Consider the following 23,738-nt stretch of genomic DNA (forward strand, 5'->3'; position numbering starts at 1 on the left):
GACAGTTACAAGCTTGACTCCCAAAGGCAGAGGCATGATGGGACTTGTAGTTCACCAACAGCTGGAGGGCCACAGTTGCCCACCCCTGGTTTACGTGAAAGTTATAGCGTTTACAAATGGCGGTATAGATACTGGGATATTTTTTTTAAAATTTTTACTAGTAATGGCAGCGATCAGCGACTTATCGCAGTGAACCTTATGACACCGGGGGGTGGAACTGACTTGGTGTCACATTCCCAGTGACACCAACAAAGTGATCAGCGCTAAAAAAAAAAGCACTGACACTGTACTAATGGCACTGGGCAGGAAGGGGTTAACATGTGGGGCGATCAAAGGGCTAACTGTGTGCTGTTTTACTAAGTCCTGTGTCCGTGTGCTTCACTGTAAGCACACTGCTTTGCCACCCTGTAGCAGTGTTTCTGCTATAGGGTGGTCAGGAAGCAGTTAAAGGGTAACTCCACTTGTCCAGATCAGCCATGGAAGAGTGTGGAATGAATTGTACACATTGGTAGAACTGGCTTTCCAGATCAGCCATGGAAGAGTCCGGAATGAATTGTACACATTGGTATGGCTGGCTTTCCAGATCGGCCATGGAAGAGTCTGGAATGAATTGTACACATTGGTATGACTGGCTTTCCAGATCGGCCATGGAAGAGTCTGGAATGAATTGTACACATTGGATCAGCCATGGAAGAGTGTGGAATGAATTGTACACATTGGTACGACTGGCTGTCCAGATCGGCCATGGAAGAGTCTGGAATGAATTGTACACATTGGTAGAACTGGCTTTCCAGATCAGCCATGGAAGAGTGTGGAATGAATTGTACACATTGGTAGAACTGGCTTTCCAGGTCAGCCATGGAAGAGCCTGGAATGAATTATACACATTGGTATGGCTGGCTTTCCAGATCAGCCATGGAAGAGTGTGGAATGAATTGTACACATTGGTATGGCTGGCTTTCCAGATCGGCCATGGAAGAGTCTGGAATGAATTGTACACATTGGTATGGCTGGCTTTCCAGACCGGCCATGGAAGACTGTGGAATGAATTGTACACATTGGTAGAACTGGCTTTCCAGATCGGCCACGGAAGAGTCTGGAATGAATTGTACACATTGGATCAGCCATGGAAGAGTGTGGAATGAATTGTACACATTGGTACGACTGGCTTTGCAGATCGGCCACGGAAGAGTCTGGAATGAATTGTACACATTGGTACGACTGGCTTTGCAGATCGGCCACGGAAGAGTCCGGAATGAATTGTACACATTGGTATGACTGGATTTCTAGATCGGCCACGGAAGAGTCTGGAGTGAATTGTACACATTGGTACGACTGGCTGGTTGTCTGATGAGAATCTGTAGACTTTGATTATTTAAAAGTCCCCACATGAGTTGTAATGTATTTATTTTCTTTCTGCTCCAAGGTGGAGAAATCATCATGTGCTTTTTCAGGGTTCCTTCAAAGTAAGTTGGTGTGTTTGTATATATATGCTGTTTTATGATTTTAAAGGCTAAGTTCACCTTTGGGAACATGCAACATATTCCTACTCCTGCAGCCTCTCCTTGCCCCCCTCTTCTCTGTGACAGCAGGCCGGGGATCTTCTGCCCACACCTGCTGTCACATTTTGAAAAAGAGGCGGAGCCCCGCACAGTCACATCATTCATGCACAGGCTTCTGTGAATAAATGAACTGCAAGTGCCAATAGCCTTTGTGGCTGACAGTTTGTAGTTCTCAATGCAGGGGCGCTGGTGAGCACTCTTGTAGTCCATTGAGTCCTCCTTTCTTTCTGTAACGGCCTGCCCATGTGATGTATGAGCAGACAAATACTCTGACAGTCTGCAGGAGCCTTGCATTGCACCCGCAACCTGCTGAATGCTTTACAGGCTCCTACAAAAAAAGGTTTAGACTTCTCCTTCATGTGTATAGCTATTTTTGTAGTTTAAGATAGAGCAGTGAAGGGTTAAAACCCCTTTTTCTCTGTCTGTGCACCATTGGGGGAAATAACCTTCACTTTCTGTCCCAGGCGCAATGGGAAATTGAAGGAATTCTCCCAAAGTGAGGGGAACCCCACCTGGAACAGAAGTCCCTATTAGAAGTTTTCCTCTCACCTTTTTTGGGGGGGGACAACTCTAACGTTTTGGATTTCCTCTTACTTTCTTTCACCAGGACAAACAGAGAGATCTATCTCATCTTTCTCACGTACCTCAATTGACCACTATTGATTGGTGTACATGGAACTCATTCCATATTGATATACTAGAGTGCATTGTCCACATTAATACCCCGGAATGTATTATCTAGTAATAGTTCTCTCTTTTGGTTTCCATCACAGTTCCTGTGAGCAGCAACATTCACATCATTGTGGGATCGATTTTCACTGTCATTTTACTGCTCATCCTTCTTCTCCTGGTGATCCTATGGAGGAGACGCTCTTCATGGTTTGTGTCTGTTTCTGAGAATATAGGAAAATATTTTAAATTGTCATTTAGATTAAAATTCCTCTGGATCAAATCCTTGGATTGCAGACTTGGAAGTAACATAATAAAGTGTACCCATGCTTCTTCCAAACTCTAAGCATAGGTAGATATATCAATTGGATAACAAAAGGAACCTTCAAACTGATGTACCTTCAAATCATACTGGAATAGTGTAAGGCATCAACTTTAATACATGTAATACATTGGTACACCTAAAGTAAAAGCAGAGCCAAAGCAATATTAGAAGACACAGTATAGTAACAGGGCCACTACTGTACTCAACTGCCCAAGACTGGCCAGCCAAAAGGGGAAGACACAAGGAGCTGGAATTGGGTTCCAGAGATGTGGGTGCCAGAGAGGTGTCCACCATGTTTAGTTTTTTTTAAAATGTGTTTATGGATTTCAAAATGCCAATATTATCTGACTTCAAGTGTTTAAACTAGTCATATGCATAGGAAGGGCTTCAGTTCAGGGGCGGACTGACCACTTGGAACTCGGGCACTGCCCGAGGGCCCGGGGTCAGTAGGGGGCTCCATGAGATGCCCCTGGTACCTTTTTCATAGGCTTTTTTGAGTTTGGGCAAGGACACAGGGGCCCCATGATCCCCTATTGCCCGGGGGCCCCATGAGTTGTCAATCTGCCCCTGCTTCAGTTCTATCACTAGTAGTCTTGGTGTGACCCATAAATATAGCTTTTTTCTCTCAGCAGTAAATCAAGACGTTCATCTGATATCCCATTAAAGGCTCAAACTGGATTGGGTAAGTTGAAAATCGTTATATTTTTTGGAAAATATCTGGGGTGGAGGATACTGGGGGTTCAAACACCCCAAGTCTACTTTAATTTCCTATCTGTTTCATGAGAAGAGAGGTTGGAAGCAGGCCTGGAGGGTACAGATGAGTACAGGTGAGGCCTGCCATTGGAAGCGGGCATGGAGAGAACAAATGAGTACTACTGCTGGAAGCAGATATGGAGGCTGCAAATGAGTACTGGTGAGTACTGCCACTGGTAGCAGGCATAGAGGGTACAGAGGAGTACTGGGGAGTACTGCCACTGGAAGCAGGCATGGAGGGTACAGATGAGTACTGGTGAGTACTACCACTGGAAGCAGGCATGAAGGTACAGATGAGTACTGCCACTGAAAGCTGGCATGGAGAGAACAGATGAGTACTGGTGAGTATTACTGCTGGAAGGAGGTATGGTGGAGGGTACAGATGAGTACTACCACTGGAAGCAGGAATGGAGAGAACAGATGAGTACTGGTGAGTATTACTGCTGGAAGCAGGTATGGTGGAGGGTACAGATGAGTACTACCACTGGAAGCAGGCATGGAGAGAACCGATGAGTACTGGTGAATACTACCGCTGGAAGCAGGCATGAAGTGTAGAGATGAGTACTGCCAATGGAAGTAGGCATGGAGAGAACCGATGAGTACTGGTGAGTACTACCGCTGGAAGCAGGCATGAAGTGTAGAGATGAGTACTGCCAATGGAAGTAGGCATGGAGAGAACCGATGAGTACTGGTGAGTACTACCGCTGGAAGCAGGCATGAAGTGTAGAGATGAGTACTGCCAATGGAAGTAGGCATGGAGAGAACCGATGAGTACTGGTGAGTACTACCGCTGGAAGCAGGTATGGAGGGTACAGATGAGTACTGCATATGGGAGGTTCAGCTAAAGCATAGCAATGTATTGCTTGAAAGCCAAACCATTCACAATTAAAGCATTGCTAATCAGGAGAGCTGTCTCCCTGTTGGCTGCCACAGTGAACGGAAGAGCTGACTCCTTACTGGTCATGGCACCAGTGATCCAGATGAAGTGGTGGTGGACACCTCCTGGAAAGGACACCCATCACTGGATCCCAGCAAAGATGAGTGTGGCAGTATTATTGCTATTATACAGGATTTATATAGTGCCTACAGTTTGCACAGCATTTTATGGCCCAGGGAGGAGATGTAGAGTGAGAAAAGGAGGGGTCCAAGGATGGAGCCTTGGGGTAGCCCAACAGAAAGAGGGAGTGGAGCCAAAAAGATCTGTTTTGTTTTGTTAGAAAGGTCACTATTACTCTGACTACTAGACATGTGCAATTTATTTCAGTCCGAATCTAAATTCAAACTGATTTTTGGTTATTCGGAGATTTGGATGCATCCAAATTTCCGAATAACAATAGTAACAAATTTCATTAAAATTCTTTTACTTTCATTAGTTTGTTTTCTAACAAATTCCAAATTTTCAGAATGATTTCAATTTGAATCAGCCAAAAATTAATTGACTGATCTGAATTCTGTATGAAGAATAGCTGGTTGTTAAGGAGAGGGCTGGGAAACTGAACACCTCGTCCTTAGCAACCAATGGCTCATCAACTGTCAGTGGTTTCCCCAATGACAGCTGAATGTAAAAAAAAAAAAGAATTGCCCGAAATTATTTATTTATTTTATGGCATTGCCCCCCCCATCCATATCGGGCACTATGGGTCTGGTATGAATTTTATGGGGAACCCAACACCAAAATAAGAATTAAAAAACGGCATGTGGTCCCCCCAAAATCCATACCAGGCACCTATCTGAGCATGAAGCCCAACAGGCCAGAAAAGGGGGGGGGCGAGCGGGAGCCACCTCCTCCTGAACCATACTAGGGCATGTTGATGGGGACAAGGGTCTCTTTTACACAACTCTGGACTGTGGTTGTGGGGGTCTGCGGGTGGGGAGCTTATTGGAATCTGGAAGTCCTTTTTTAAAAAACAAATGTCCCCCGAAGTAGATCCAACGTCAGTCACAATAAACGCCAGACGCCGACCTGAAGAAAGAAAAAAAAAAAAGAGCCCCGCACCCTACGAAGGCTCCCGCCGTCTGACAGCTCCACTGAATGACAGTTCTTAACCACTAGCCTACAGGGCACTTCTACCCCCTTCCTGTCCAGGCCAGTTTCCAGCTTTCAGCGCTGTCACACTTTGAATGACAATTGCGCGGTCATGCAACACTGTACCCATATGAAATTTTTATAATTTTTTTGTGATAGAGCTTTCTTTTGGTGGTATTTAATCACCTCGGGGGTTTTATTTTTTCTTAAACCAAAAAACCACTAAAAATTTTGAAAAAAAAAAAGTTTTTTCTTAGTTTTTGTTATAAAATTTGGTAAATAAGTGATTTTTCTCCTTCACTGATGTGCGCTAATGAGGCTGCAGTTATGGGCACTGATAGGCTGCACTGATGGACGCTGATAGGTGGCACTGATGGGCACTGATAGGTGGCACTGATGGGCACTGGTAGGTGGCACTGATGGGCATTGACAGGCATCACTGATGGGCATTGAAAGGCAGCACTGATATATGGCACTGATAGGCGGCAGATAGGCGGAACTGATAGGCGGCAGATAGGTGGCACTGATAGGCGGCACTGACTGGCACTGTTAGGTGGCACTGACTGACACTGTTAGGCGGCACTGATAGGCAGCACTGATGGGCACTGATGCACACTGATAGGCGGCACTGACTGGCACTGATAGGTTTCACTGATTGGCAGTACTGATAGGTGGCACTGATTGGAAGCACTGATAGGTGGCACTGACTGACACTGATGGGTGACACTGAAAGGCAGCTCAGATGGGCACTAAGTGGCATTGATGTGGCACTGATGGGCACTGGCAGGTGGCGTGGATGAGCACTGACAGCTGGCACTGATGGACACTGACAGGTGGCACTGCTGGGGCTACACTATTCATCAGGGCACACTGATCATCAGTGCCCTGATGATCAGTAGATGTCCCCTCCGAGGAATGCCGATTACCGGCTCTCCTCTCCTCTGTCAGTGTGACAGCTCGAGAGGAGAGAAATGCCGATAACCAGCATTTCCCTGTTTACATGCGATCAGCTGTGATTGGACACAGCTGATCACATGACCGAGCCGACATCTTCAGCTCTTTCCGTGGATTGGTGATCTGCTGTGTCCGTTGGACACAGTGCACCGGCAATCGCCGCGCTGCACACTCCCGGAGCCGCACATGCACAGTGAAAATGGGAGGACGTCATATGACATCCTCCCAGAACGAGAGAACCACCTTGCACCCATCATTGGACTATATGGCGGGTGGGAGGCGGGTAAATAACAAAGGGGAAGGGCCACCCAATGATGTTGCTGGGTGATCCTGCCAGCTTTTGACATCATTGACTGGGTCATGCTGGGTCAATGAAGTCACAAGGGGGCGGGGTCACATGGTGACATCATCGGGTGGGCCTGTCCCTTTGTTGTTTAAGAATTGTCAGATGGTGGGTGCGATTGTCGGGTACGGAGCTCTTTTTTTTTCCCTTCAGGTCGGAGGCCGGTGTTCATTGTGATTGATGATGGATCTACTTCGGGGGACATTTATTTTTTATTTTTTGTTTGTTAATAGAGGTCAAAAACTGGTGTTGTGTTTTTTCTCACTTTTTACACTTTTTTTGGTGAATGAGCAAGAGTACTATATACCCCATATTTATTCAAATGGGGGGGCTGGGATCTGGGGGGCCCCCTTGTTAAAGAGGGCTTCCAGATTCTTACAAGTCCCCTGCCCACAGACCCCCACAACCACAGGCCAGGTTTTTGGGGAAGAGACCCTTGTTCCCATCAATATGGGGACAAGGTGCTTTGGGGGGGAGCCCCCCTACTCCAAAGCTGCCATCCATGTTGAGGGCATGTGGCCTGGTATGGTTCATGGGGGGCGCTCCCTTTCCTGACATGCTCAGATAAGGGCCTGGTATGGATTGTGGGGGGGGGGGCATGCCTTTTTTTTCTTTTTTTTTAAATTTCATACCAGACCCAAAGGGTATGGATGGGGGGTATCCCACGCCATTTTTTTTCTTATTTTTTCATTCATTTTTTTACATTCAGCCATCAGTGGGGAAACCACCGACAGCTGAGGAGTCATTGGTTGCTAAGGATGTGGAGACCGACTTCCCGGTCCTCTTCTTAACAACCAGCTTTTTCTTCACACAGAATTCAGATCAAATTTTCAACCAATTCAAAATCATTTTGAAAATGTGGAATTCCTTATAATAGAAAAAATGTAAACTAAACGAATTATGAAATTAATCCACAAAATTAAATTAGTAATATAACAAATGTATCCACAACAAAATACTTTTTTCCATTCTGCACATGTCCTAACTCCCCCCATTCACTCTGTTTGTTTGATATCTCACTTAATGGTCATCTATATAAATATAATTGTGACGTCAATCTATGGGGTTTATGTACTAAAGCTGGAGAGTGCAAAATCAGGCTAACTTCTTCATAGAAACCAATCGGCTTCCAGGTTTTGTTGTCCAAGCTGAAGTTAGAAGCTGATTGGCTACCATGCGCAGCTGCCCCAGATTTTGCACTCTTACTTTTAGGCTCCATGCACACTAGTGGTTTTGTTCCCCCCCCTTCCAGTCCGGAAACTTTCCCCCCTCCCTTCCAGTCCGGACACTTCCCCCTCCTTCCAGTCCGGACACTTTCACCCCCCTTCCAGTCCGGACACTTTCACCCCCTTCCAGTCCGGACACTTTCACCCCCCTTCCAGTCCGGACACTTTCACCCCCCTCCAGTCCGGACACTTTCACCCCCTTCCAGTCCGGACACTTTCACCCCCCTTCCAGTCCGGACACTTTCCCCCCCTTCCAGTCCGAACACTTTCCCCCCTTCCAGTCCGAACACTTTCACCCCCTTCCAGTCCGGGCACTTTCCCCCCCTTCCAGTCCGGACACTTTCCCCCATTCCAGTCCGGACACTTTCCCCCATTCCAGTCCGGGCACTTTCCCCCCCATTCCAGTCCGGGCACTTTCCCCCCCTTCCAGTCCGGACACTTTCCCCCCCTTCCAATCCGGACACTTTCCCCCCCTTCCAGTCCGGGCACTTTCCCCCCCTTCCAGTCCGGGCACTTTCCCCCCCCCTTCCAGTCCGGGCACTTTCCTCCCCTTCCAGTCCGGGCACTTTCCTCCCCTTCCAGTCCGGGCACTTTCCTCCCCTTCCAGTCCGGGCACTTTCCCCCCTTCCAGTCCGGGCACTTTCCCCCCCTTCCAGTCCGGGCACTTTCACCCCCTTCCAGTCCAGACACTTTCCCCCTTCCAGTCCGGACACTTTCCCCCCCCCTTCCAGTCCGGACACTTTTCCCCCCCTTCCAGTCCGGACACTTCCCCCCCCCTTCCGGTCCGGACACTTTTCCCCCCCTTCCGGTCCGGACACTTTTCCCCCCTTCCGGTCCGGACACTTTCCCCCCCCCTTCCGGTCCGGACACTTTCCCCCCCTTCCGGTCCGGACACTTTCCCCCCCCCCCTTCCGGTCCGGACACTTCCCCCCCCCTTCCGGTCCGGACACTTCCCCCCCCCTTCCGGTCCAGACACTTCCCCCCCCCCTTCCGGTCCAGACACTTCCCCCCCTTCCGGTCCGGACACTTTCCCCCCCCTTCCGGTCCGGACACTTTCCCCCCACTTCCGGTCCGGACACTTCCCCCCCCTTCCAGTCCGGACGCTTTAACCCCCTTGCAGTCTGGACACTTTCCCCCCCTTCCAGTCTGGACACTTTCCCCCCATTCCAGTCCGGGCACTTTCCCCCCCTTCCAGTCCGGGCACTTTCCCCCCATTCCAGTCCGGACACTTTCCCCCCCCTTCCAGTCCGGGCACTTTCCCCCCTTCCAGTCCGGGCACTTTCCCCCCTTCCAGTCCGGGCACTTTCACCCCCTTCCAGTCCGGGCACTTTCACCCCCTTCAAGTCCGGACACTCCCCCCCCTTCCAGTCCGGACACTTTCCCCCCCTTCCAGTCCGGACACTTTCCCCCCCCCTCCCGGTCCGGACACTTTCTCCCCCCTTCCGGTCCGGACACTTTCTCCCCCCCTTCCGGTCCGGACACTTTTCCCCCCCTTCCGGTCCGGACACTTTCCCCCCTTCCGGTCCCGGACACTTTCCCCCCCCCCTTCCGGTCCGGACACTTTCCCCCCCTTCCGGTCCGGACACTTTCCCCCCCTTCCGGTCCGGACACTTTCCCCCCCCCTTCCGGTCCGGACACTTTCCCCCCCCCTTCCGGTCCGGACACTTCCCCCCCCCTTCCGGTCCGGACACTTCCCCCCCCCCTTCCGGTCCGGACACTTCCCCCCCCTTCCGGTCCGGACACTTCCCCCCCCCCTTCCGGTCCGGACACTTTCCCCCCCTTCCGGTCCGGACACTTTCCCCCTACTTCCGGTCCGGACGCTTCCCCCCCCTTCCAGTCCGGACGCTTTAACCCCCTTGCAGTCTGGACACTTTCCCCCCTTCCAGTCTGGACACTTTCCCCCCTTCCAGTCCGGGCACTTTCCCCCCCTTCCAGTCCGGGCACTTTCCCCCCCTTCCAGTCCGGGCACTTTCCCCCCCTTCCAGTCCGGGCACTTTCCCCCCCTTCCAGTCCGGACACTTTCACCCCCTTCCAGTCTGGACACTTTCACCCCCTTCCTGTCCAGGCCAATTTTGAGCTTTCAGCGCTATCACACTTTGAATGACAATTGCGCGGTCATGCAACACTGTACCCATATGAATTTTTTAGCATTTTTTTGAGACATAAAACTTTATTTTGGTGGTATTTATTCACCGCTGGGATTTTTATTTTTTTGCTATAGAAGTGAAAAATTCAAACATTTTGAAAAAATTGTGTTTTTCTTATAACATTTTGCAAATTAATAATCTTTCTTCATAAATCTTGGCCAAAATGTATTCAGATATACTTTTTAGTAAAAAAAAAAAAAAAATAGTTTATAACCAAAAATTAGTTTTTAAAAAATTGTTTTTATATTTTTTATTGTTTTTATATTATTATTATTTTTTTTTTTTTTTAACATACTGTCACCCTAGTAGTACAGTGTCACTACTACTTGTGGGGGGTAATGGAGATTTTTTTTTTTTTACACTGATTGCTTTTACACCCATAAAGGCTGTAAAAGCAATTATTTCTCCTTCTCTCTGGCTGCATTCCTGTAGCCATTGAGAAATACTGTGTGAGCTGTGATTGGTCACAGCTTTTCACATGGTACAAGGCTGTTGTGAATAGCCCTGTACCATGTGATTCTCTGTGATCATTCACAGATTTCACACGTAGTAAGCAATGATGTCAGGAAGTGACATCTTGCTTACTACTCTTCATGTGATCATTGATTGGCTAATCAGTGATCACATGATCGGGACCTCACACAGAGGTCCTGTACATTGATTGATGTTCCACAGTGGGCACCAGATCGTGGTGCATGAGCTCCCAGGGAGCATGCACAGGCAGGGAATGAAGGAGGACGTTTATAAATGGCAACCTGCTCCTGCATTGTTCCTGTCCAGCCGTTTCCTGATGGATAACTATTTTCCTACACCCCTTCCAGGTAAAAAGAGAGACATCCCTGTAGACAAATTCTTGGAAGTTGTGAAAAATTTCCGGAAGAAGGAATTAGCGGACCAGGTTGAAGTGGAGGAAGAGAACGCAAACATTTCCCCGGTTGGACGGTACCTGGAATACCAGGTAGGACACCGTACGGTTTGGTGTTCACACATGGCCCAAGAGTTGTCAGACATTCAACAGATTGGAGTCTTCCATACAAAGACAAGACTATGATGGGATTATGGAGAGGATGAGTTCATCCAAGATCTGGAAACTCTTGTTGTACACATAAAATGCCCCCACTAGACTGGAAGTCCTCTGTGTGACCAAGTACAGATTTTTAAAGACTGAAAATTACTTTTAGAATTGGTTTAACATGATGAAGTTTGTATGAGATTTTAATGGTTGGGTTTATATTTACTTCAAGTGATTCCAATATCTCTGTGTAGGATCTTCCCGGGGGGTTGATGAGTTCCTGCACTGTAGGCCAAGCTGAGGAGAACCAAGCTAAGAATCGCTACAAAAAGGTCTTACCATGTAAGTATGAGCTCTCCGATAATGTACTCTACACCAGCGTTTCTCAGCTTTTGTTCAGTCATGGCACCCTTTAATTGGACACAAAATCTTGAAGAACCCCCCAGTCTGAAATGTAATAAAATGTAAATGTCTTATCAGGGGGGAAACTTGAGCCTAGGAAAATGCACACAAGCACCTTGATGAAATTAACATCACATAAGAAGCCCCCATTCACACCAGAGGAGATCTTCCATCACATAAGAAGCCCCCATTCACACCAGAGGAGACATTCTATCACATCAGAGCCTCCTCTTTACTTCAGAGTCCCCTTTAACATCACAGGCCCCTATCCTGTTAGAGATTCAACCATTATGTCAGAGACCCCATTCTGTCAGAGCCCCCCCCTCAAATCAGAGTACTCCATCACAAGTTCCCTCTATACATCAGAGGCCCCCATCACCATAAAGTTCCCCATCACAGATTGAAAACCCCCCATCACATCACTTCCCCCCTATACATAAAGTCCCCATCACATCAGGGTACCCCATGACAAATTTCCCCCCTTTACATCACAATATCCCCATTACCATGGAACGCCTCCATCATAGAGTCCTCTCATCTATCTCCGAATCTGGCCAAAATGGGTATTATGCTTGTGGTCCCCCATGGGAATCCAAATGACACCCCACAGCACTCTGGTTGAGAAACACTGCTCTACACATTGGGGTTGATGTACTAAAGGAGCAGAGAATTGTGTCATGTGAATTGCACCTTTTCACAATATTCTCATTTTCTGAGATTGTGGATTTGGGGTTTTCATGAGCTGTAAGCCATAATCCTCACAATGATGACAAATCACGGCTTGAACTATCTTGCTTTGCATGGAATGAGTCTCATATATTAGTTTCACCTTTAAGTTGCTGCACTGAAATAAATGAACTTTTCCACGATATTCTAATTTTTTGAGTTTCACCTGTATGGTGGCTGCCCATTCAAGGTTTATCTCGTGTTGAGATGTGATGAAAAAGGAGAGATTTGGTCTTGGAAATATGTGACCATTTATTAACAATTTCAATGATCTTGAACTCTTCCATTCCTTTTTGCTCTGTTCCTCCTTTCTGTGTGTACTGCTCCCTCCTCAGGAGCTGCTGGATTTTGGTCCCCCGTTCATCTGCATAGCCAGGCAACATGCATTTTCAGAAGGCACACTTAGTCAGATAATCAGTCCAAAGGCTTTGTTTTTGTTATTTATTAGGGGTAAATAACTTGGATGGGGTTGGGGGGGTCATGAAATGCCCAGAACTTGGTCAATCTGGAACTTTGAGGACAACTTGAGTGATCACAGACTTTTAGCAAAGATTCCAGAATGTAATCCCTCCAAAATATCTGTACATCCTGGCTAGCCACAAGTCCTAACTTGATTTCAAGTACTTTAATCTTCCCTGCAAAATGCCAGCGCACCTGGCTGCAACTGAGAATTCTCCAAACAAGGGTGGAGGATAACAGTATATTGTCCCTCCTGAATGATAGCTGAATATCACACCAGGCTGCAATCTTCCTTGTACATGTGGCACCCTCCTAGGTAGCTAGTGGGAGCTAGATGATTATTTTTTAGTTAGAGGCTGAGTAGCAGCCTGGTGGAATAGTCAGCGCTGAGAGGCACTGCAGACCAGCTCTCTGGAACTCCCCCCTGATCTAGAGACTTGGAGAAGTCTCTAGACTTCAGTGGGAGGGGGTGAGGAGTGGCTGGTCTGCACTCTCAAGGGATCCTGGCCAATCCCCAAGCAGGAAGCTTGGCATGGGGTCAGGACATCCCTAAAGAGTGACTGAGCCTGCTCAGCAGCAGGAAAGTTTGGGTGGAATATGGACTGAGCAGGATGGTGTGAGGAGGCTGGGAGGGGGTCAAGGAGAGAGGCCTACCTGCAGGAAGAGGAGCTGGAAGAGAGAATCTCTCAGCCTCACTGTCCCCTGAGAAAGGACAGCCTGGGAAGCAGAGAAGGAGCCAGCCCAGCATAAGGCCTGAAGGCAGCCACCAACCCACAAGCTTGCAGGAGAGACTGAGTGAGTAACGCCACACCCCCTGGACCATCTGAGGAGCTATGGAAGGAGACAGCCCAGCAGAAGGCCTGAAGGCAGATGTCAACCTGCAGCTTGCAGAAGAGGGACAGTGCTTCAACATTTCCTGGACTGGAGTAGGGGAAAGGGCATTCGGGTGTGAAACCTGACTAACCCCCATCTGGGACTGCTTTCATTTAAGGTGGCAGCTTCTGGGACCTCTTGGCCAGGGATTCCCTCGGGCAGCTGGAGGAAGAGGAGATTTCATCTGGGGTCTGAGGAGGTACACAAAGAGAAGCTGGCTAGCTCTCCAAGGAGAGAAAAAATCCTTTCTGACTACATGTACATAGTTCCAGGAAGTTTTCCTCAGTTTTACAGTTCCTTGGACATCCCACCCAATCCAAGTTATTTACCCCTTAATAAGATCCAAAAAACCAAGTTCAAGGACTGTTTGCTGTCAATGGAGTGCAAGTCTGGAAGGAAATGCGTGTTGCCTGGCTGTGCAGAACTATAGGGGGATCCATATCTCTAGTGACTCCTAAGGGGGGTAGTGCTACATAGGCTCTGGGGGGTAAAAAGTGTAGAAGAACTTCAAGGACAACTGTGGCTAGACTGTTTTCTTAGCACAAAACTCCAGACTGTGTTCTCAGGGGAAACTACTTTTAACAGACTGGTATAGCACTTCCAATACTGATCCCAGCACTGGCACATTAGCACAAGAGTATCCCAAGCAGGGGTTGAAGGTCAAAAACTGTCCCTCCTGGATGGCTAGCTGGGTATTGCACCTGGCTGCCTCTCCCCTATAGGCTTTGGGTGGTGAAACAGACTAACTTAGTCCCTTTTATTCCTGCCTCATAGATGGCAATTTCCGTCCAGACCTTGACAGGGTGTCTCAATCAGTCAAGAGGAGACTGAAGGGGTGAGGGCTCCTCTCAACTTCCTTCCTCCTTTCTCTCAGCACATTGTCTCTCTCTCACCTTCTGCCTGGAGGCAGAGCCCCCCAGCACAGGGGTCCCATTCAGACTTCTGGATCCTGGATTCTATCCCCACATGACCAGGCTCCTGAGCATATATGAGCCAACTCTCCACCTTCTGGGCTCCACCTACCTCCACCTACACAGGGATTGGTAGCACTCCCATAAATATTCAGGCTTCTATCTCTATCCCTCCACCCACTAAGTTCTGGAAGCTTCCAGGAGCCAGGGGGAGGTGACAGAGGCTCAGCCCTCACAGCTTGCCAGCTAACCTGTAAACAACCCCAAATAACCCTGACTGCACTGGCAGTGAAGTTTAACTAAACTTACCTAACCTATCCACACTATGTACACAAGGGGGTGCTTCGTATGTTTCTAAGGTTTGTGTTCTGTTTAAAATGTAACTTTATGCATTGACCAACCTCCATAGACCCATCCCAGCTCCTCTTTAATATGTGTTTTTAGGGTTTTGACCATATATAATGAGATACAGAAGCAGTAAGGTACAATCACTGTGTTCTGATACTAAGAAGCAGAAACGGTGTGGGCGGGGCTTAAAAGGGAACTCTAAACTCTTCTCTTGCTAATGCCCAACCATGTAGGTGGAGGCCACGGTCATGGGAAATCTGCATTAAGGTGGCACTCCAACTTAGAAATGAGCACTTGTTGTGGCACAATTAACCTGTCAAGTCTCATTCACTTCATAGGGATTTTACATGACTAACTGTACACAGACTTCCTTCCATGGTGCAGCACTTGTGAGGGGATACTGTGGAACCTTCATCCTGCCCTCCAGCCCAGCTTTGATGCCATTTCACAATCAGTGACTTGCTATTGAGGATCCTCTTGCATTTTCTCTCCCTTGACACACAGCTAGATACATGGGGACTCCGTGTTGTGAGTCCAGTTCTAGGTATGGGGCACCAGCCACTAGGGATGGGGTTCACTTAGTAACCTCCTTGTGACCAGAGCACACCGTCAACCTTACCTAGTCACATGGTACACACCCCGGATGGCAGCTTAAGCACCGAACACTCCACTGGTTACTCATGGCAATTAGATCTTTTACTTGCAGTATTCTCCACTCGTGAACCTTCAGTAGTGTTTATCCCTTGTTATAAGCCCTGTTCTTTTGTTACGCCATGCATTGCATCCCTTTGACAGACTTCAGACCAGGCATTTTAAGAAATAACAAACGTTTTTACTGAAGTAGTGCAAAGGCATACAGGAACGGTTCTTCCAAAGAAAAGGAAGAACCGTTTACCTATATTCCTGTACAGGGTTCTCAAAGTGCCCCATAAAGTTCCTGTACTTTAGGCAGATGGTAAGTTCATTCAAGCAATCCCGTCAAGGCAAGAGTCCATTTAGATAGTGAATCCGCAGAGGTAGCAAGTAGTCCTTTACAGTCCATGATCTGGCAGTAATCCACAAAGTCAATGGGTGGCAGCTAAAAGTCCGTAGGAGTTCTCAGCCCCATAGGGAACCCCAACTGGGCCCCCAGAAAGGGGCATAGTCTGCCAGAGTGACAGAAGTCCCGATTCTTAGATCATCTTACATCCTAATAAAACAAAAAATACAAAAAATGTCCACTGTCCCAGTCTATAACTGGCCTTCACAGCAAGGAGCACATGGAAAAGCGATGCATGTCAAAAAACAAGAGAAAAATTCCCAGCTCAAACTTGCCAACCAATACATGCGTAAGCTACAGAGCCTCGTCACGGCACCCCAATGTCCTGTAGTTCCTAACGCTACATATTTTGCCCCCATAGTAGAGGCATGTATTTAATGGATAGACCAAGGACAGGTGGACCTGAGGGAGCCCATCCCTCTTTAAAGGTACAGGAGCTCACTGGACACCCAGCATGTAGCACAATGGCAGCTAAGGTGTCCAGTGTACCCCTTCAACCAAACATTCAACAGTACAAAAAATGACCACTGCCCCAGTCCATAACTGGCCTTCACAGCAAGGAGCACATGGAAGAGCGACACATGTCATACAACAAAAGAGAAAAATTCAAAGCTCTAACTTTCCAACCAGCCTGCAAACAAACCAAATTATCCTGTCTGACAGTATGCGTTCAAAACAGGGGTTTAGTTGGCACACATTTGCAAATACATGTGTAAGCCACAGAGACTCGTCACGGCACCCCGATGTTCTGTAATTCCTAACTCTACAAAATTGGGGTTGGAAAGTCTCGATATTCTGATCAGCAGAGTGTTCATATTCTCAGTATACAAATGTGCCATACCTGGGGGTATCATGACTTCTGTCTTTGTTATACAGATGATGACTCTCGGGTGGTCCTGAGGTCCAGTCCCTCCAGATCAGATTATATAAATGCCTCCTACGTTGATGTAAGTATTGAGCTCTATCCAGATTTGTTCCTGTATATATCTATTCATAAATAAAACTGTACAATACAGTATATGTGTGTCAAATATCTTATTTTCCAGGGATACAAAGCTCCAAAATTATACATAGCAACACAAGGTGAGTGACCGCTCATACATATTATACTGTGTGCACCAGATAAGGTCCTACATATCAGACTCTGCTATCAAGGCTTTATACTGCCCAGTTGCCATGAGGTCATCAGTAAATCACTGTAACGTTTTGTAGGCCAGACTTAAAGCAAAGCTCCAGTCAAAATCTAAAAAAAATAAGTCAGCAGCTACACAAACTGTATCTGCTGGTTTTTAGGAAAACAGGCACTCACCTGTCCCTCGATCCAGCATTGTCCTCACCGCAGCCGGTTTCACTGGCCATTCTCGCTCGGTGGCATCCTAAGTGTGGGCACCCAGATGTAGCAGCTTGCGACTTCACAGCTGGGTGCCCATGGTACATACACGAGTAGCGCTGTGCCTTGTGAATGGTCCTGTAGTCTTCTGGGATCTGTCACGTGTTCCAGAAGACTACAGGGAGAGAGGAAGGACAACTTCTGCTTCTGATCGCCTAGGCGATCGCAGTGGGATCGGGTACCTGCTCCCCAAGGATGCCAATCCTTACCAGGGAGTGGGGGATAAAGCCTTAAAGCGGAACTTTTGTGTGGAGCTCCACTTTAAGTCTGTATGTAAAGGGATGCAGAGCTGGGAATTTGTAGCTCATATATCCTCCAGTAATGGGTTGAGTAAGATCTGTACAGCCCAAAGTCTTCTACATGGAATGTATTTTTATAACAGCAATATAATCTAATGACATTTGTCTGCAGGAATGTTGTGGAATGTTTTATGATCATTTATTTCAGACTTATTACTCGTCTTCCAGGTCCCCTTCCTGAGACTCTGGCAGACTTCTGGAACATGGTGTGGCAGGAGAACAGTTCCGTCATTGTCATGCTGACGGGATTGCAGGAGCAGAACAAGGTGAGGTGATGAATAGTGAAGGAGCGGTGACTATGGATGTGAGGACAATGAAGCTGAGAGGATAGGAATCTTTGATAGATATAGCGAAGGGTAAATAATGGATAGTGAATGTGTGGTGTGTGATAAACAAAACGTGAGATGTCCAAGAAGACAGGTCAGGTTGTAAAAGGCTGACAAAGTATACACAGTGAACTTGAGGTGGTAATAAAAGTGAGATAAATATTCAGTGAAAATAAGAAAAAGTGTAGTCAGTGTGAGATGGAGGACCATGGTGAATAGTGAAGGTGGAATGGTAGAAAGAGAACATGAGACAGTGGGCAGTAAAGATAGAAAAAATAATAATGTGAGATAGTGGCTCATGAAGATAAGATTGTGGACCATGAAGCTGAGATGGTGGGCCATGATAATAAGATGATGGGCACAAAGTATGGAATAGTGGATAATGAATATGACATAGTGAACAGTGAACATTGGTTAGTGGACCACGAAACTGAGTGATGTATCATGATAATAAGATGGTGGGCCATGTGGTGAGTTGGTAAACCATGAGACTGAGATGACAGACCATGAGACTGAGATGGTGTGCCATGATAATAAGATAGTGGGCCCAAAGTATGGAATAGTTGATAAGGTGTGTGATATGGTGAACAATGAGTATTGAATGGTGGACCCTCTGGCTGAGATGATGGACCATGATAATTGAGATGATGGGCCATTTGATGAAATGTTGGACCTTAGAACTGAGATGGTGGATGGAAACCAACGTGACTTGGGCTCCTGGAGGGGCCTGGGGGCCTCCTCCTTCCCACTGACTATGGACCCAGGACTAAGGCGATCCCCCTCTTGGAATTACAAGGAACCTTTTCCCCAAGAGGGTCATATCACTTCCCTTGGTATCTGGCTGTCCATGAATTATACCAGCTACCCTTTCCATGCAATTAGAGCTGGAGGGACTGTTTCTGGAACCCCTTGGCATACTATTCATAATGGAACTATGTGCAGGGGATGAATTCCAGCATATGTGGGCTTAAGAAACTTTATTGTCTGTGACAGGTTTCCTGGCACCAACTATTGTTTGCTGTAATTAGGTTTGAGTCATAATCTCTCGCTTTGTTTTATCACCTCCAGACTGGAGACTGCTAGGTGCTGGGAAAGAATCCATTGTTTTCTCGATTGTTTGTTTGCTTATGTAATGTATTTTCTTCTGGGACTTGTAATTTGTGCCATACCTGTCTAGGGGGAAGATTTTTTATATAAATGCTGTGCTGTATGTTAATAAAATCAGTACTGTTTTATTTCAACATTGCTTATGCCTGATGCTTGGAGTAAATTTGCTTTATTCTGGTTCCAAAATGGAGGAAGCTGTAGTTTGATGGAGATATCCAGTAGGGGTGCCAGGCAGTCTATCACATTTGGTGGCAGCAGTGGGATCTGCTTCTTCCCTACAGGCAGTCCAAACCACCACTGGGACCCAGTGTTGGATGATTTTGCAGAAGTGTTCCAAGAGCCGGTCGCCATGGAAGAAGAGTTCCAGTGGTGAATGAAAGAGACGTTCACCCAGTAAGGAGAGCCTGGTTCTGTCTGGGACGTAGTGGAATTGAGAGACGCGATCCGCCAGAAGCTCTGGAGGGAGGTACTTTAGGTGGAGCAAGACCGTTATGGAAAGGTCTTCCCTATGCCCATGGATCAGTACTGGTTGCAGCTGAACTTGTGTATACTGTTCTTAGAAGAGCATCCTCGGAGGAATGGCTGATGGAGCTGGATAGGCTGGTGCTGGTGCTGATGCTGGGTGATGGGTATCGGGTACTGCAATGGTATGCCACCCAAGTGTGTCCATCGCTGGAGAACAATCCCATAGAAGGCTATGACTTTGGCTGCCTGGGAATGATATTTGAGATGCTTCAGGAGGATCTGCAGTTTGGTAGTGCAGAGGAGTAAAGATGGGAGGACCGCTGAAATTTTAGGGAGTTGGACCTTCCTAGTGAGCTTGGATTGAGCAGTGACTTGGACTTTATAGTCACACAAGAATGAGAACAGGAAAAAGCACATAAGAGACTGAAGCTCAACATTATGCCCCAGCACCCATGAATTTAATTTCTTATGAGTCACCTACCAAAGCACTGGCCCTGGGCCTGAGTGACGCCAGCTTGTGCCTTAGATCTTGAGCAATTCTGGAGCAGCAGGGAGGGGAGGAAGCCTTCCTCACTCCCCAGCAGAGGATGTGGGATCCCCCAGCAGCAGCACTGACAATAGGGCAGAGTGCAAACAACTTTGCCCAGCACCAGCAACATCTCAGGGCAGGTGGCCCCTCCCCCAAGTGATAGGCTGATGTAATTAAGGGATTCCAGTATACATGGGGTTAAGAAACCCTATTTTCTGTGTAGGTTTCCTGGCATCAGCTGTTGTTTTCTGTAATTAGATTTAGGTGATAAACCTTTGTTTAATCACTTCCAGAGTTCAGACTTCCAGGTGTCTGGAAGAAATCCATTGTTTTCTTGTGTTTGATTGTTTGATTTTTTTTTATGTAATGTAATTTTCTCCTGGGACTTGTAGTGTGTGCCATATCTGTCTATGGGGAAGGTTTTTGTGTATAAATTCTGTGCTGTTTCTTAATTAAGTCAGTCCTGTTTTACTCCAACATTGGTTCTGTCTGATGCCTGGAGTAAATTTGCTGTATTCTGGTTCCAGGGGTGAGGAAGTTGTAGTTGGTGGAGATAACCAGTCAGGGTGTCAGACAGTTTGTCACAGTGGACCCTGAGAATGAGGTGGGGGACTGTAAAGTGGATGTGGATATGGACGCTGAAGCTGAGGTGATGGGCCATAAAGAGATAATGTGCCATGATAATGAGATGGTGATCCATAAGTATAGGATGGTGTACAGTGAGTAAGGAATGGTGGGCTGTGGGTATGGAACGGTGAGCTGTGGGTACGGAAGAGTGGACTGTGGGTACGAAAGAGTGAACTGTGAGTAGGAAAGAGTGAACTGTGAGTAGGAAAGAGTGAACTGTGAGTAGGAAAGAGTGAACTGTGAGTAAGGAAGGGTGGACTGTGAGTAAGGAAGGGTGGACTGTGAGTAAGGAAGGGTGGACTGTGGGTACGGAAAAGTGGACTGTGATGGGTATGGAAGGGTGGACTGTGATGGGTATGGAAGGGTGGACTGTGATGAGTACGGAAGGGTGGACTGTGATGAGTACAGAAGGGTGGACTGTGATGAGTACGGAAGGGTGGACTGTGATGAGTACGGATGGGTGGACTGTGGGTATGGATCTGTGGGTATGGAATGGTGGACTGTGGGTATGGAAGGGTGGACGATGAAGGAGAGATTATAGACTGGAAAGATGCTGGACAGTAAAGGTGGATGTAATGGTGTCCTGATGGTGTAACTCTTCCTGCTTGTAGACTCTCTGTTTCTGCTCAGGGTCCTATTTTGTAAAAGTGGTGCAGTACACAGTACTTAAAGCAGTACCAGTAACCTGCATCTGTCCCCTGAAGTACTCTTCTGTCACTAGATGTCCTCAGTCTCCTGAGTTTTTAATGATGGATAGAATCAGACAACCCATTTCCTCTGAGCCCAAGCCATCATGGATCCAGCCCAAGCCATCATGGATCCGCCCCCAGCCCCTGACTGGATAATGAAATGTGAAGCAGCACTTGGATGAGCTCTGCTCTCTTTTACTCTGTTCTCACATCCTATCAGCATGCTCATTGTCAATACATGAGCTGATTAGCCTCTGGTTCTGCTTCTCAAACCCAAAGTCTGATCTGCTGTTGTCCAGTGAGTGCAAAAGCTGATACCAGGTGACATTCCAGTACTGACACTGCTTGTATTTATGAAACACATGGAATGACGTGTTCATGATTACAGCACTGCATTGATTTGTGTCTTTTATGTCTGCAGTTCAGATTTATTTATAAACGTCCCAACTCATTTCAGTTTTAAATGTTGAATCCCCTCAGGTCAAATGTGAGTGCTACTGGCCAGAGCAGAGCCAGACCTACGGTGACATCACAGTGTCTGTCCAGAAAATCACGCAGACTGCCGCCATCATCACCCGCACCTTCAGCTTGAAGAAAGTAAAGATTTGATTATTTTTTATGAAATCCTAAAAATAGAAAAAATGTAATAGAACCAAAAATTCTATTTTTCTATTTTTTCTATTTAAATTCTTTTTTTGTCTAATTTGTCTCATTGAAATGGAACTAAAACTATGCAACAAAGCATTGCAAAATTATTTACAAATTATTTATTTATTTATATTTTTGCATTTTTGTGCTTTTTTTTTTTTAATGTAAAACTAAAATACTAGCAAACAAAATAAAAACAAAAAAAAAATTATTTATTGATTAATAAAAATAGAAAAAAAATCATCAGGAAACTAAAGTTGAAAGGAAAAAAAGGAAGCAGGAGATAATCAGGGCTGGTTAGGATACACTAAAGGTTAATAAGGGGTTAAACAGACACATTTTATTTTTAAACAATGTTACTTTGTATCTCTCTATCTCCCGTCTGATCGATATTTACAAACAATGTTACTTTGTATCTCTCTATCTCCCGTCTGATCGATATTTATAAACAATGTTACTTTGTATCTCTCTATCTCCGGTCTGATCCATGTTTATAAACAATGTTACTTTGTATCTCTCCACCTCTCCTCTGATCGATGTTTATAAACAATGTTACTTTGTATCTCTCTATCTCCGTCTGATCCATGTTTATAAACAATGTTACTTTGTATCTCTCTATCTCCGTCTGATCCATGTTTATAAACAATGTTACTTTGTATCTCTCTATCTCCCGTCTGATCGATGTTTATAAACAATGTTACTTTGTATCTCTCCATCCCCCGTCTGATCGATGTTTATAAACAATGTTACTTTGTATCTCTCTATCTCCGTCTGATCGATGTTTATAAACAATGTTACTTTGTATCTCTCCATCTCTCGTCTGATCGATGTTTATAAACAGTGTTACTTTGTATCTCTCTATCTCCCGTCTTTTTTTTTTTATTATTTAAATATTTATTAATTTTCCATACAAAATACAACATTCCATCATTATTCTCATATAACATACAAAACCATCATTTATATCCCTTTCTATCTTTATTCCCATTGCCCCCCCCCCACCGCCTATCTAATACCCCCACCCACCCTAAAAACCTAGCCCCACCCCACCCATAAAACCCACCCACTCTGCATTTCTCCATTACATCTTTTCTTAAATATTTTCACATATCTCACTCTACTGCTTCATATATTTCACCTTGGACACAAAATCTTCCCATTTTCCCCATCTCCTATAATATACCCCCATCTTGTCTTCTTGCATATAATACAGTTTCTCCATTCTACGTATCTGATTCACTCTTTCCACCCAATCCTCTTCTCTCAGCACATCTGAACTACGCCAAAACTTGGGTATCAGACCCTTTGCCGCATTTAGATAATACCATGTGCCCGAATCTTTGTATTTGTTCACTGATAACTCTGTACCATGTAACAGACACGACTCTGGATCCAATCCTATCTTTATCCCAGAGATTATCCCAATTAAGAGAACCATTGTCTCCCAAAAACCTTGAATCTTTGGGCACTCCCACCATATGTGATATAACGTACCTATCTTTCCACACCCCCGCCAACACTCTGGTGTATTCTCCCCACTCATCTTATATTCTACGCTCGGTGCAATGTGCCATTTTGTTAAACATTTATAATTTACCTCCACCTCTCTCATGCTAACGTTCTTGTGTGTTAATCTATATATTTTCCTCTGTTTATCTTCATCTATCTCTATTCCCAAATCCCTTTCCCATTTGTTATGTACATTGGCTTTGTGTGTGTGTCTAACTCAGTGAGAATCCTATAAACTCTTGCCGTGCCCCGCCTCCACGTGATTCCAACAGCTTCTCAAACATATTCCAATCCTTTCTCAGTCTCAAAGGTTTCGGAAGACTCCCAACAAAGCGTTTCAATTGGGGATATCTCCACTCATCTATCTTAATGAA

The 23,738-nt window shown here is 46.2% G+C and overlaps 1 protein-coding gene across 1 annotated transcript in view; it reads left to right on the forward strand.

The window, feature by feature from the left end:
- LOC149438006 (receptor-type tyrosine-protein phosphatase kappa-like) overlaps positions 1 to 23,738 on the forward strand; it is a 122,974-nt gene that overhangs the window by 49,254 nt on the left and 49,982 nt on the right. Inside the window, exons 11-19 of the mRNA XM_089660344.1 lie at positions 1,427 to 1,474; positions 2,311 to 2,441; positions 3,189 to 3,238; positions 10,827 to 10,963; positions 11,272 to 11,359; positions 16,652 to 16,722; positions 16,822 to 16,858; positions 17,633 to 17,730; positions 21,688 to 21,804. Coding sequence (XP_089516470.1) covers positions 1,427 to 1,474; positions 2,311 to 2,441; positions 3,189 to 3,238; positions 10,827 to 10,963; positions 11,272 to 11,359; positions 16,652 to 16,722; positions 16,822 to 16,858; positions 17,633 to 17,730; positions 21,688 to 21,804 — 777 coding nt within the window. The remainder of the gene's footprint in view (positions 1 to 1,426; positions 1,475 to 2,310; positions 2,442 to 3,188; positions 3,239 to 10,826; positions 10,964 to 11,271; positions 11,360 to 16,651; positions 16,723 to 16,821; positions 16,859 to 17,632; positions 17,731 to 21,687; positions 21,805 to 23,738) is intronic.

This window comes from Staurois parvus, unplaced genomic scaffold, assembly GCF_062004578.1.
Source record: "Staurois parvus isolate SC_StPar_1 unplaced genomic scaffold, SC_StPar_1.0 ptg001227l, whole genome shotgun sequence".
NCBI lineage: Eukaryota > Metazoa > Chordata > Amphibia > Anura > Ranidae > Staurois > Staurois parvus.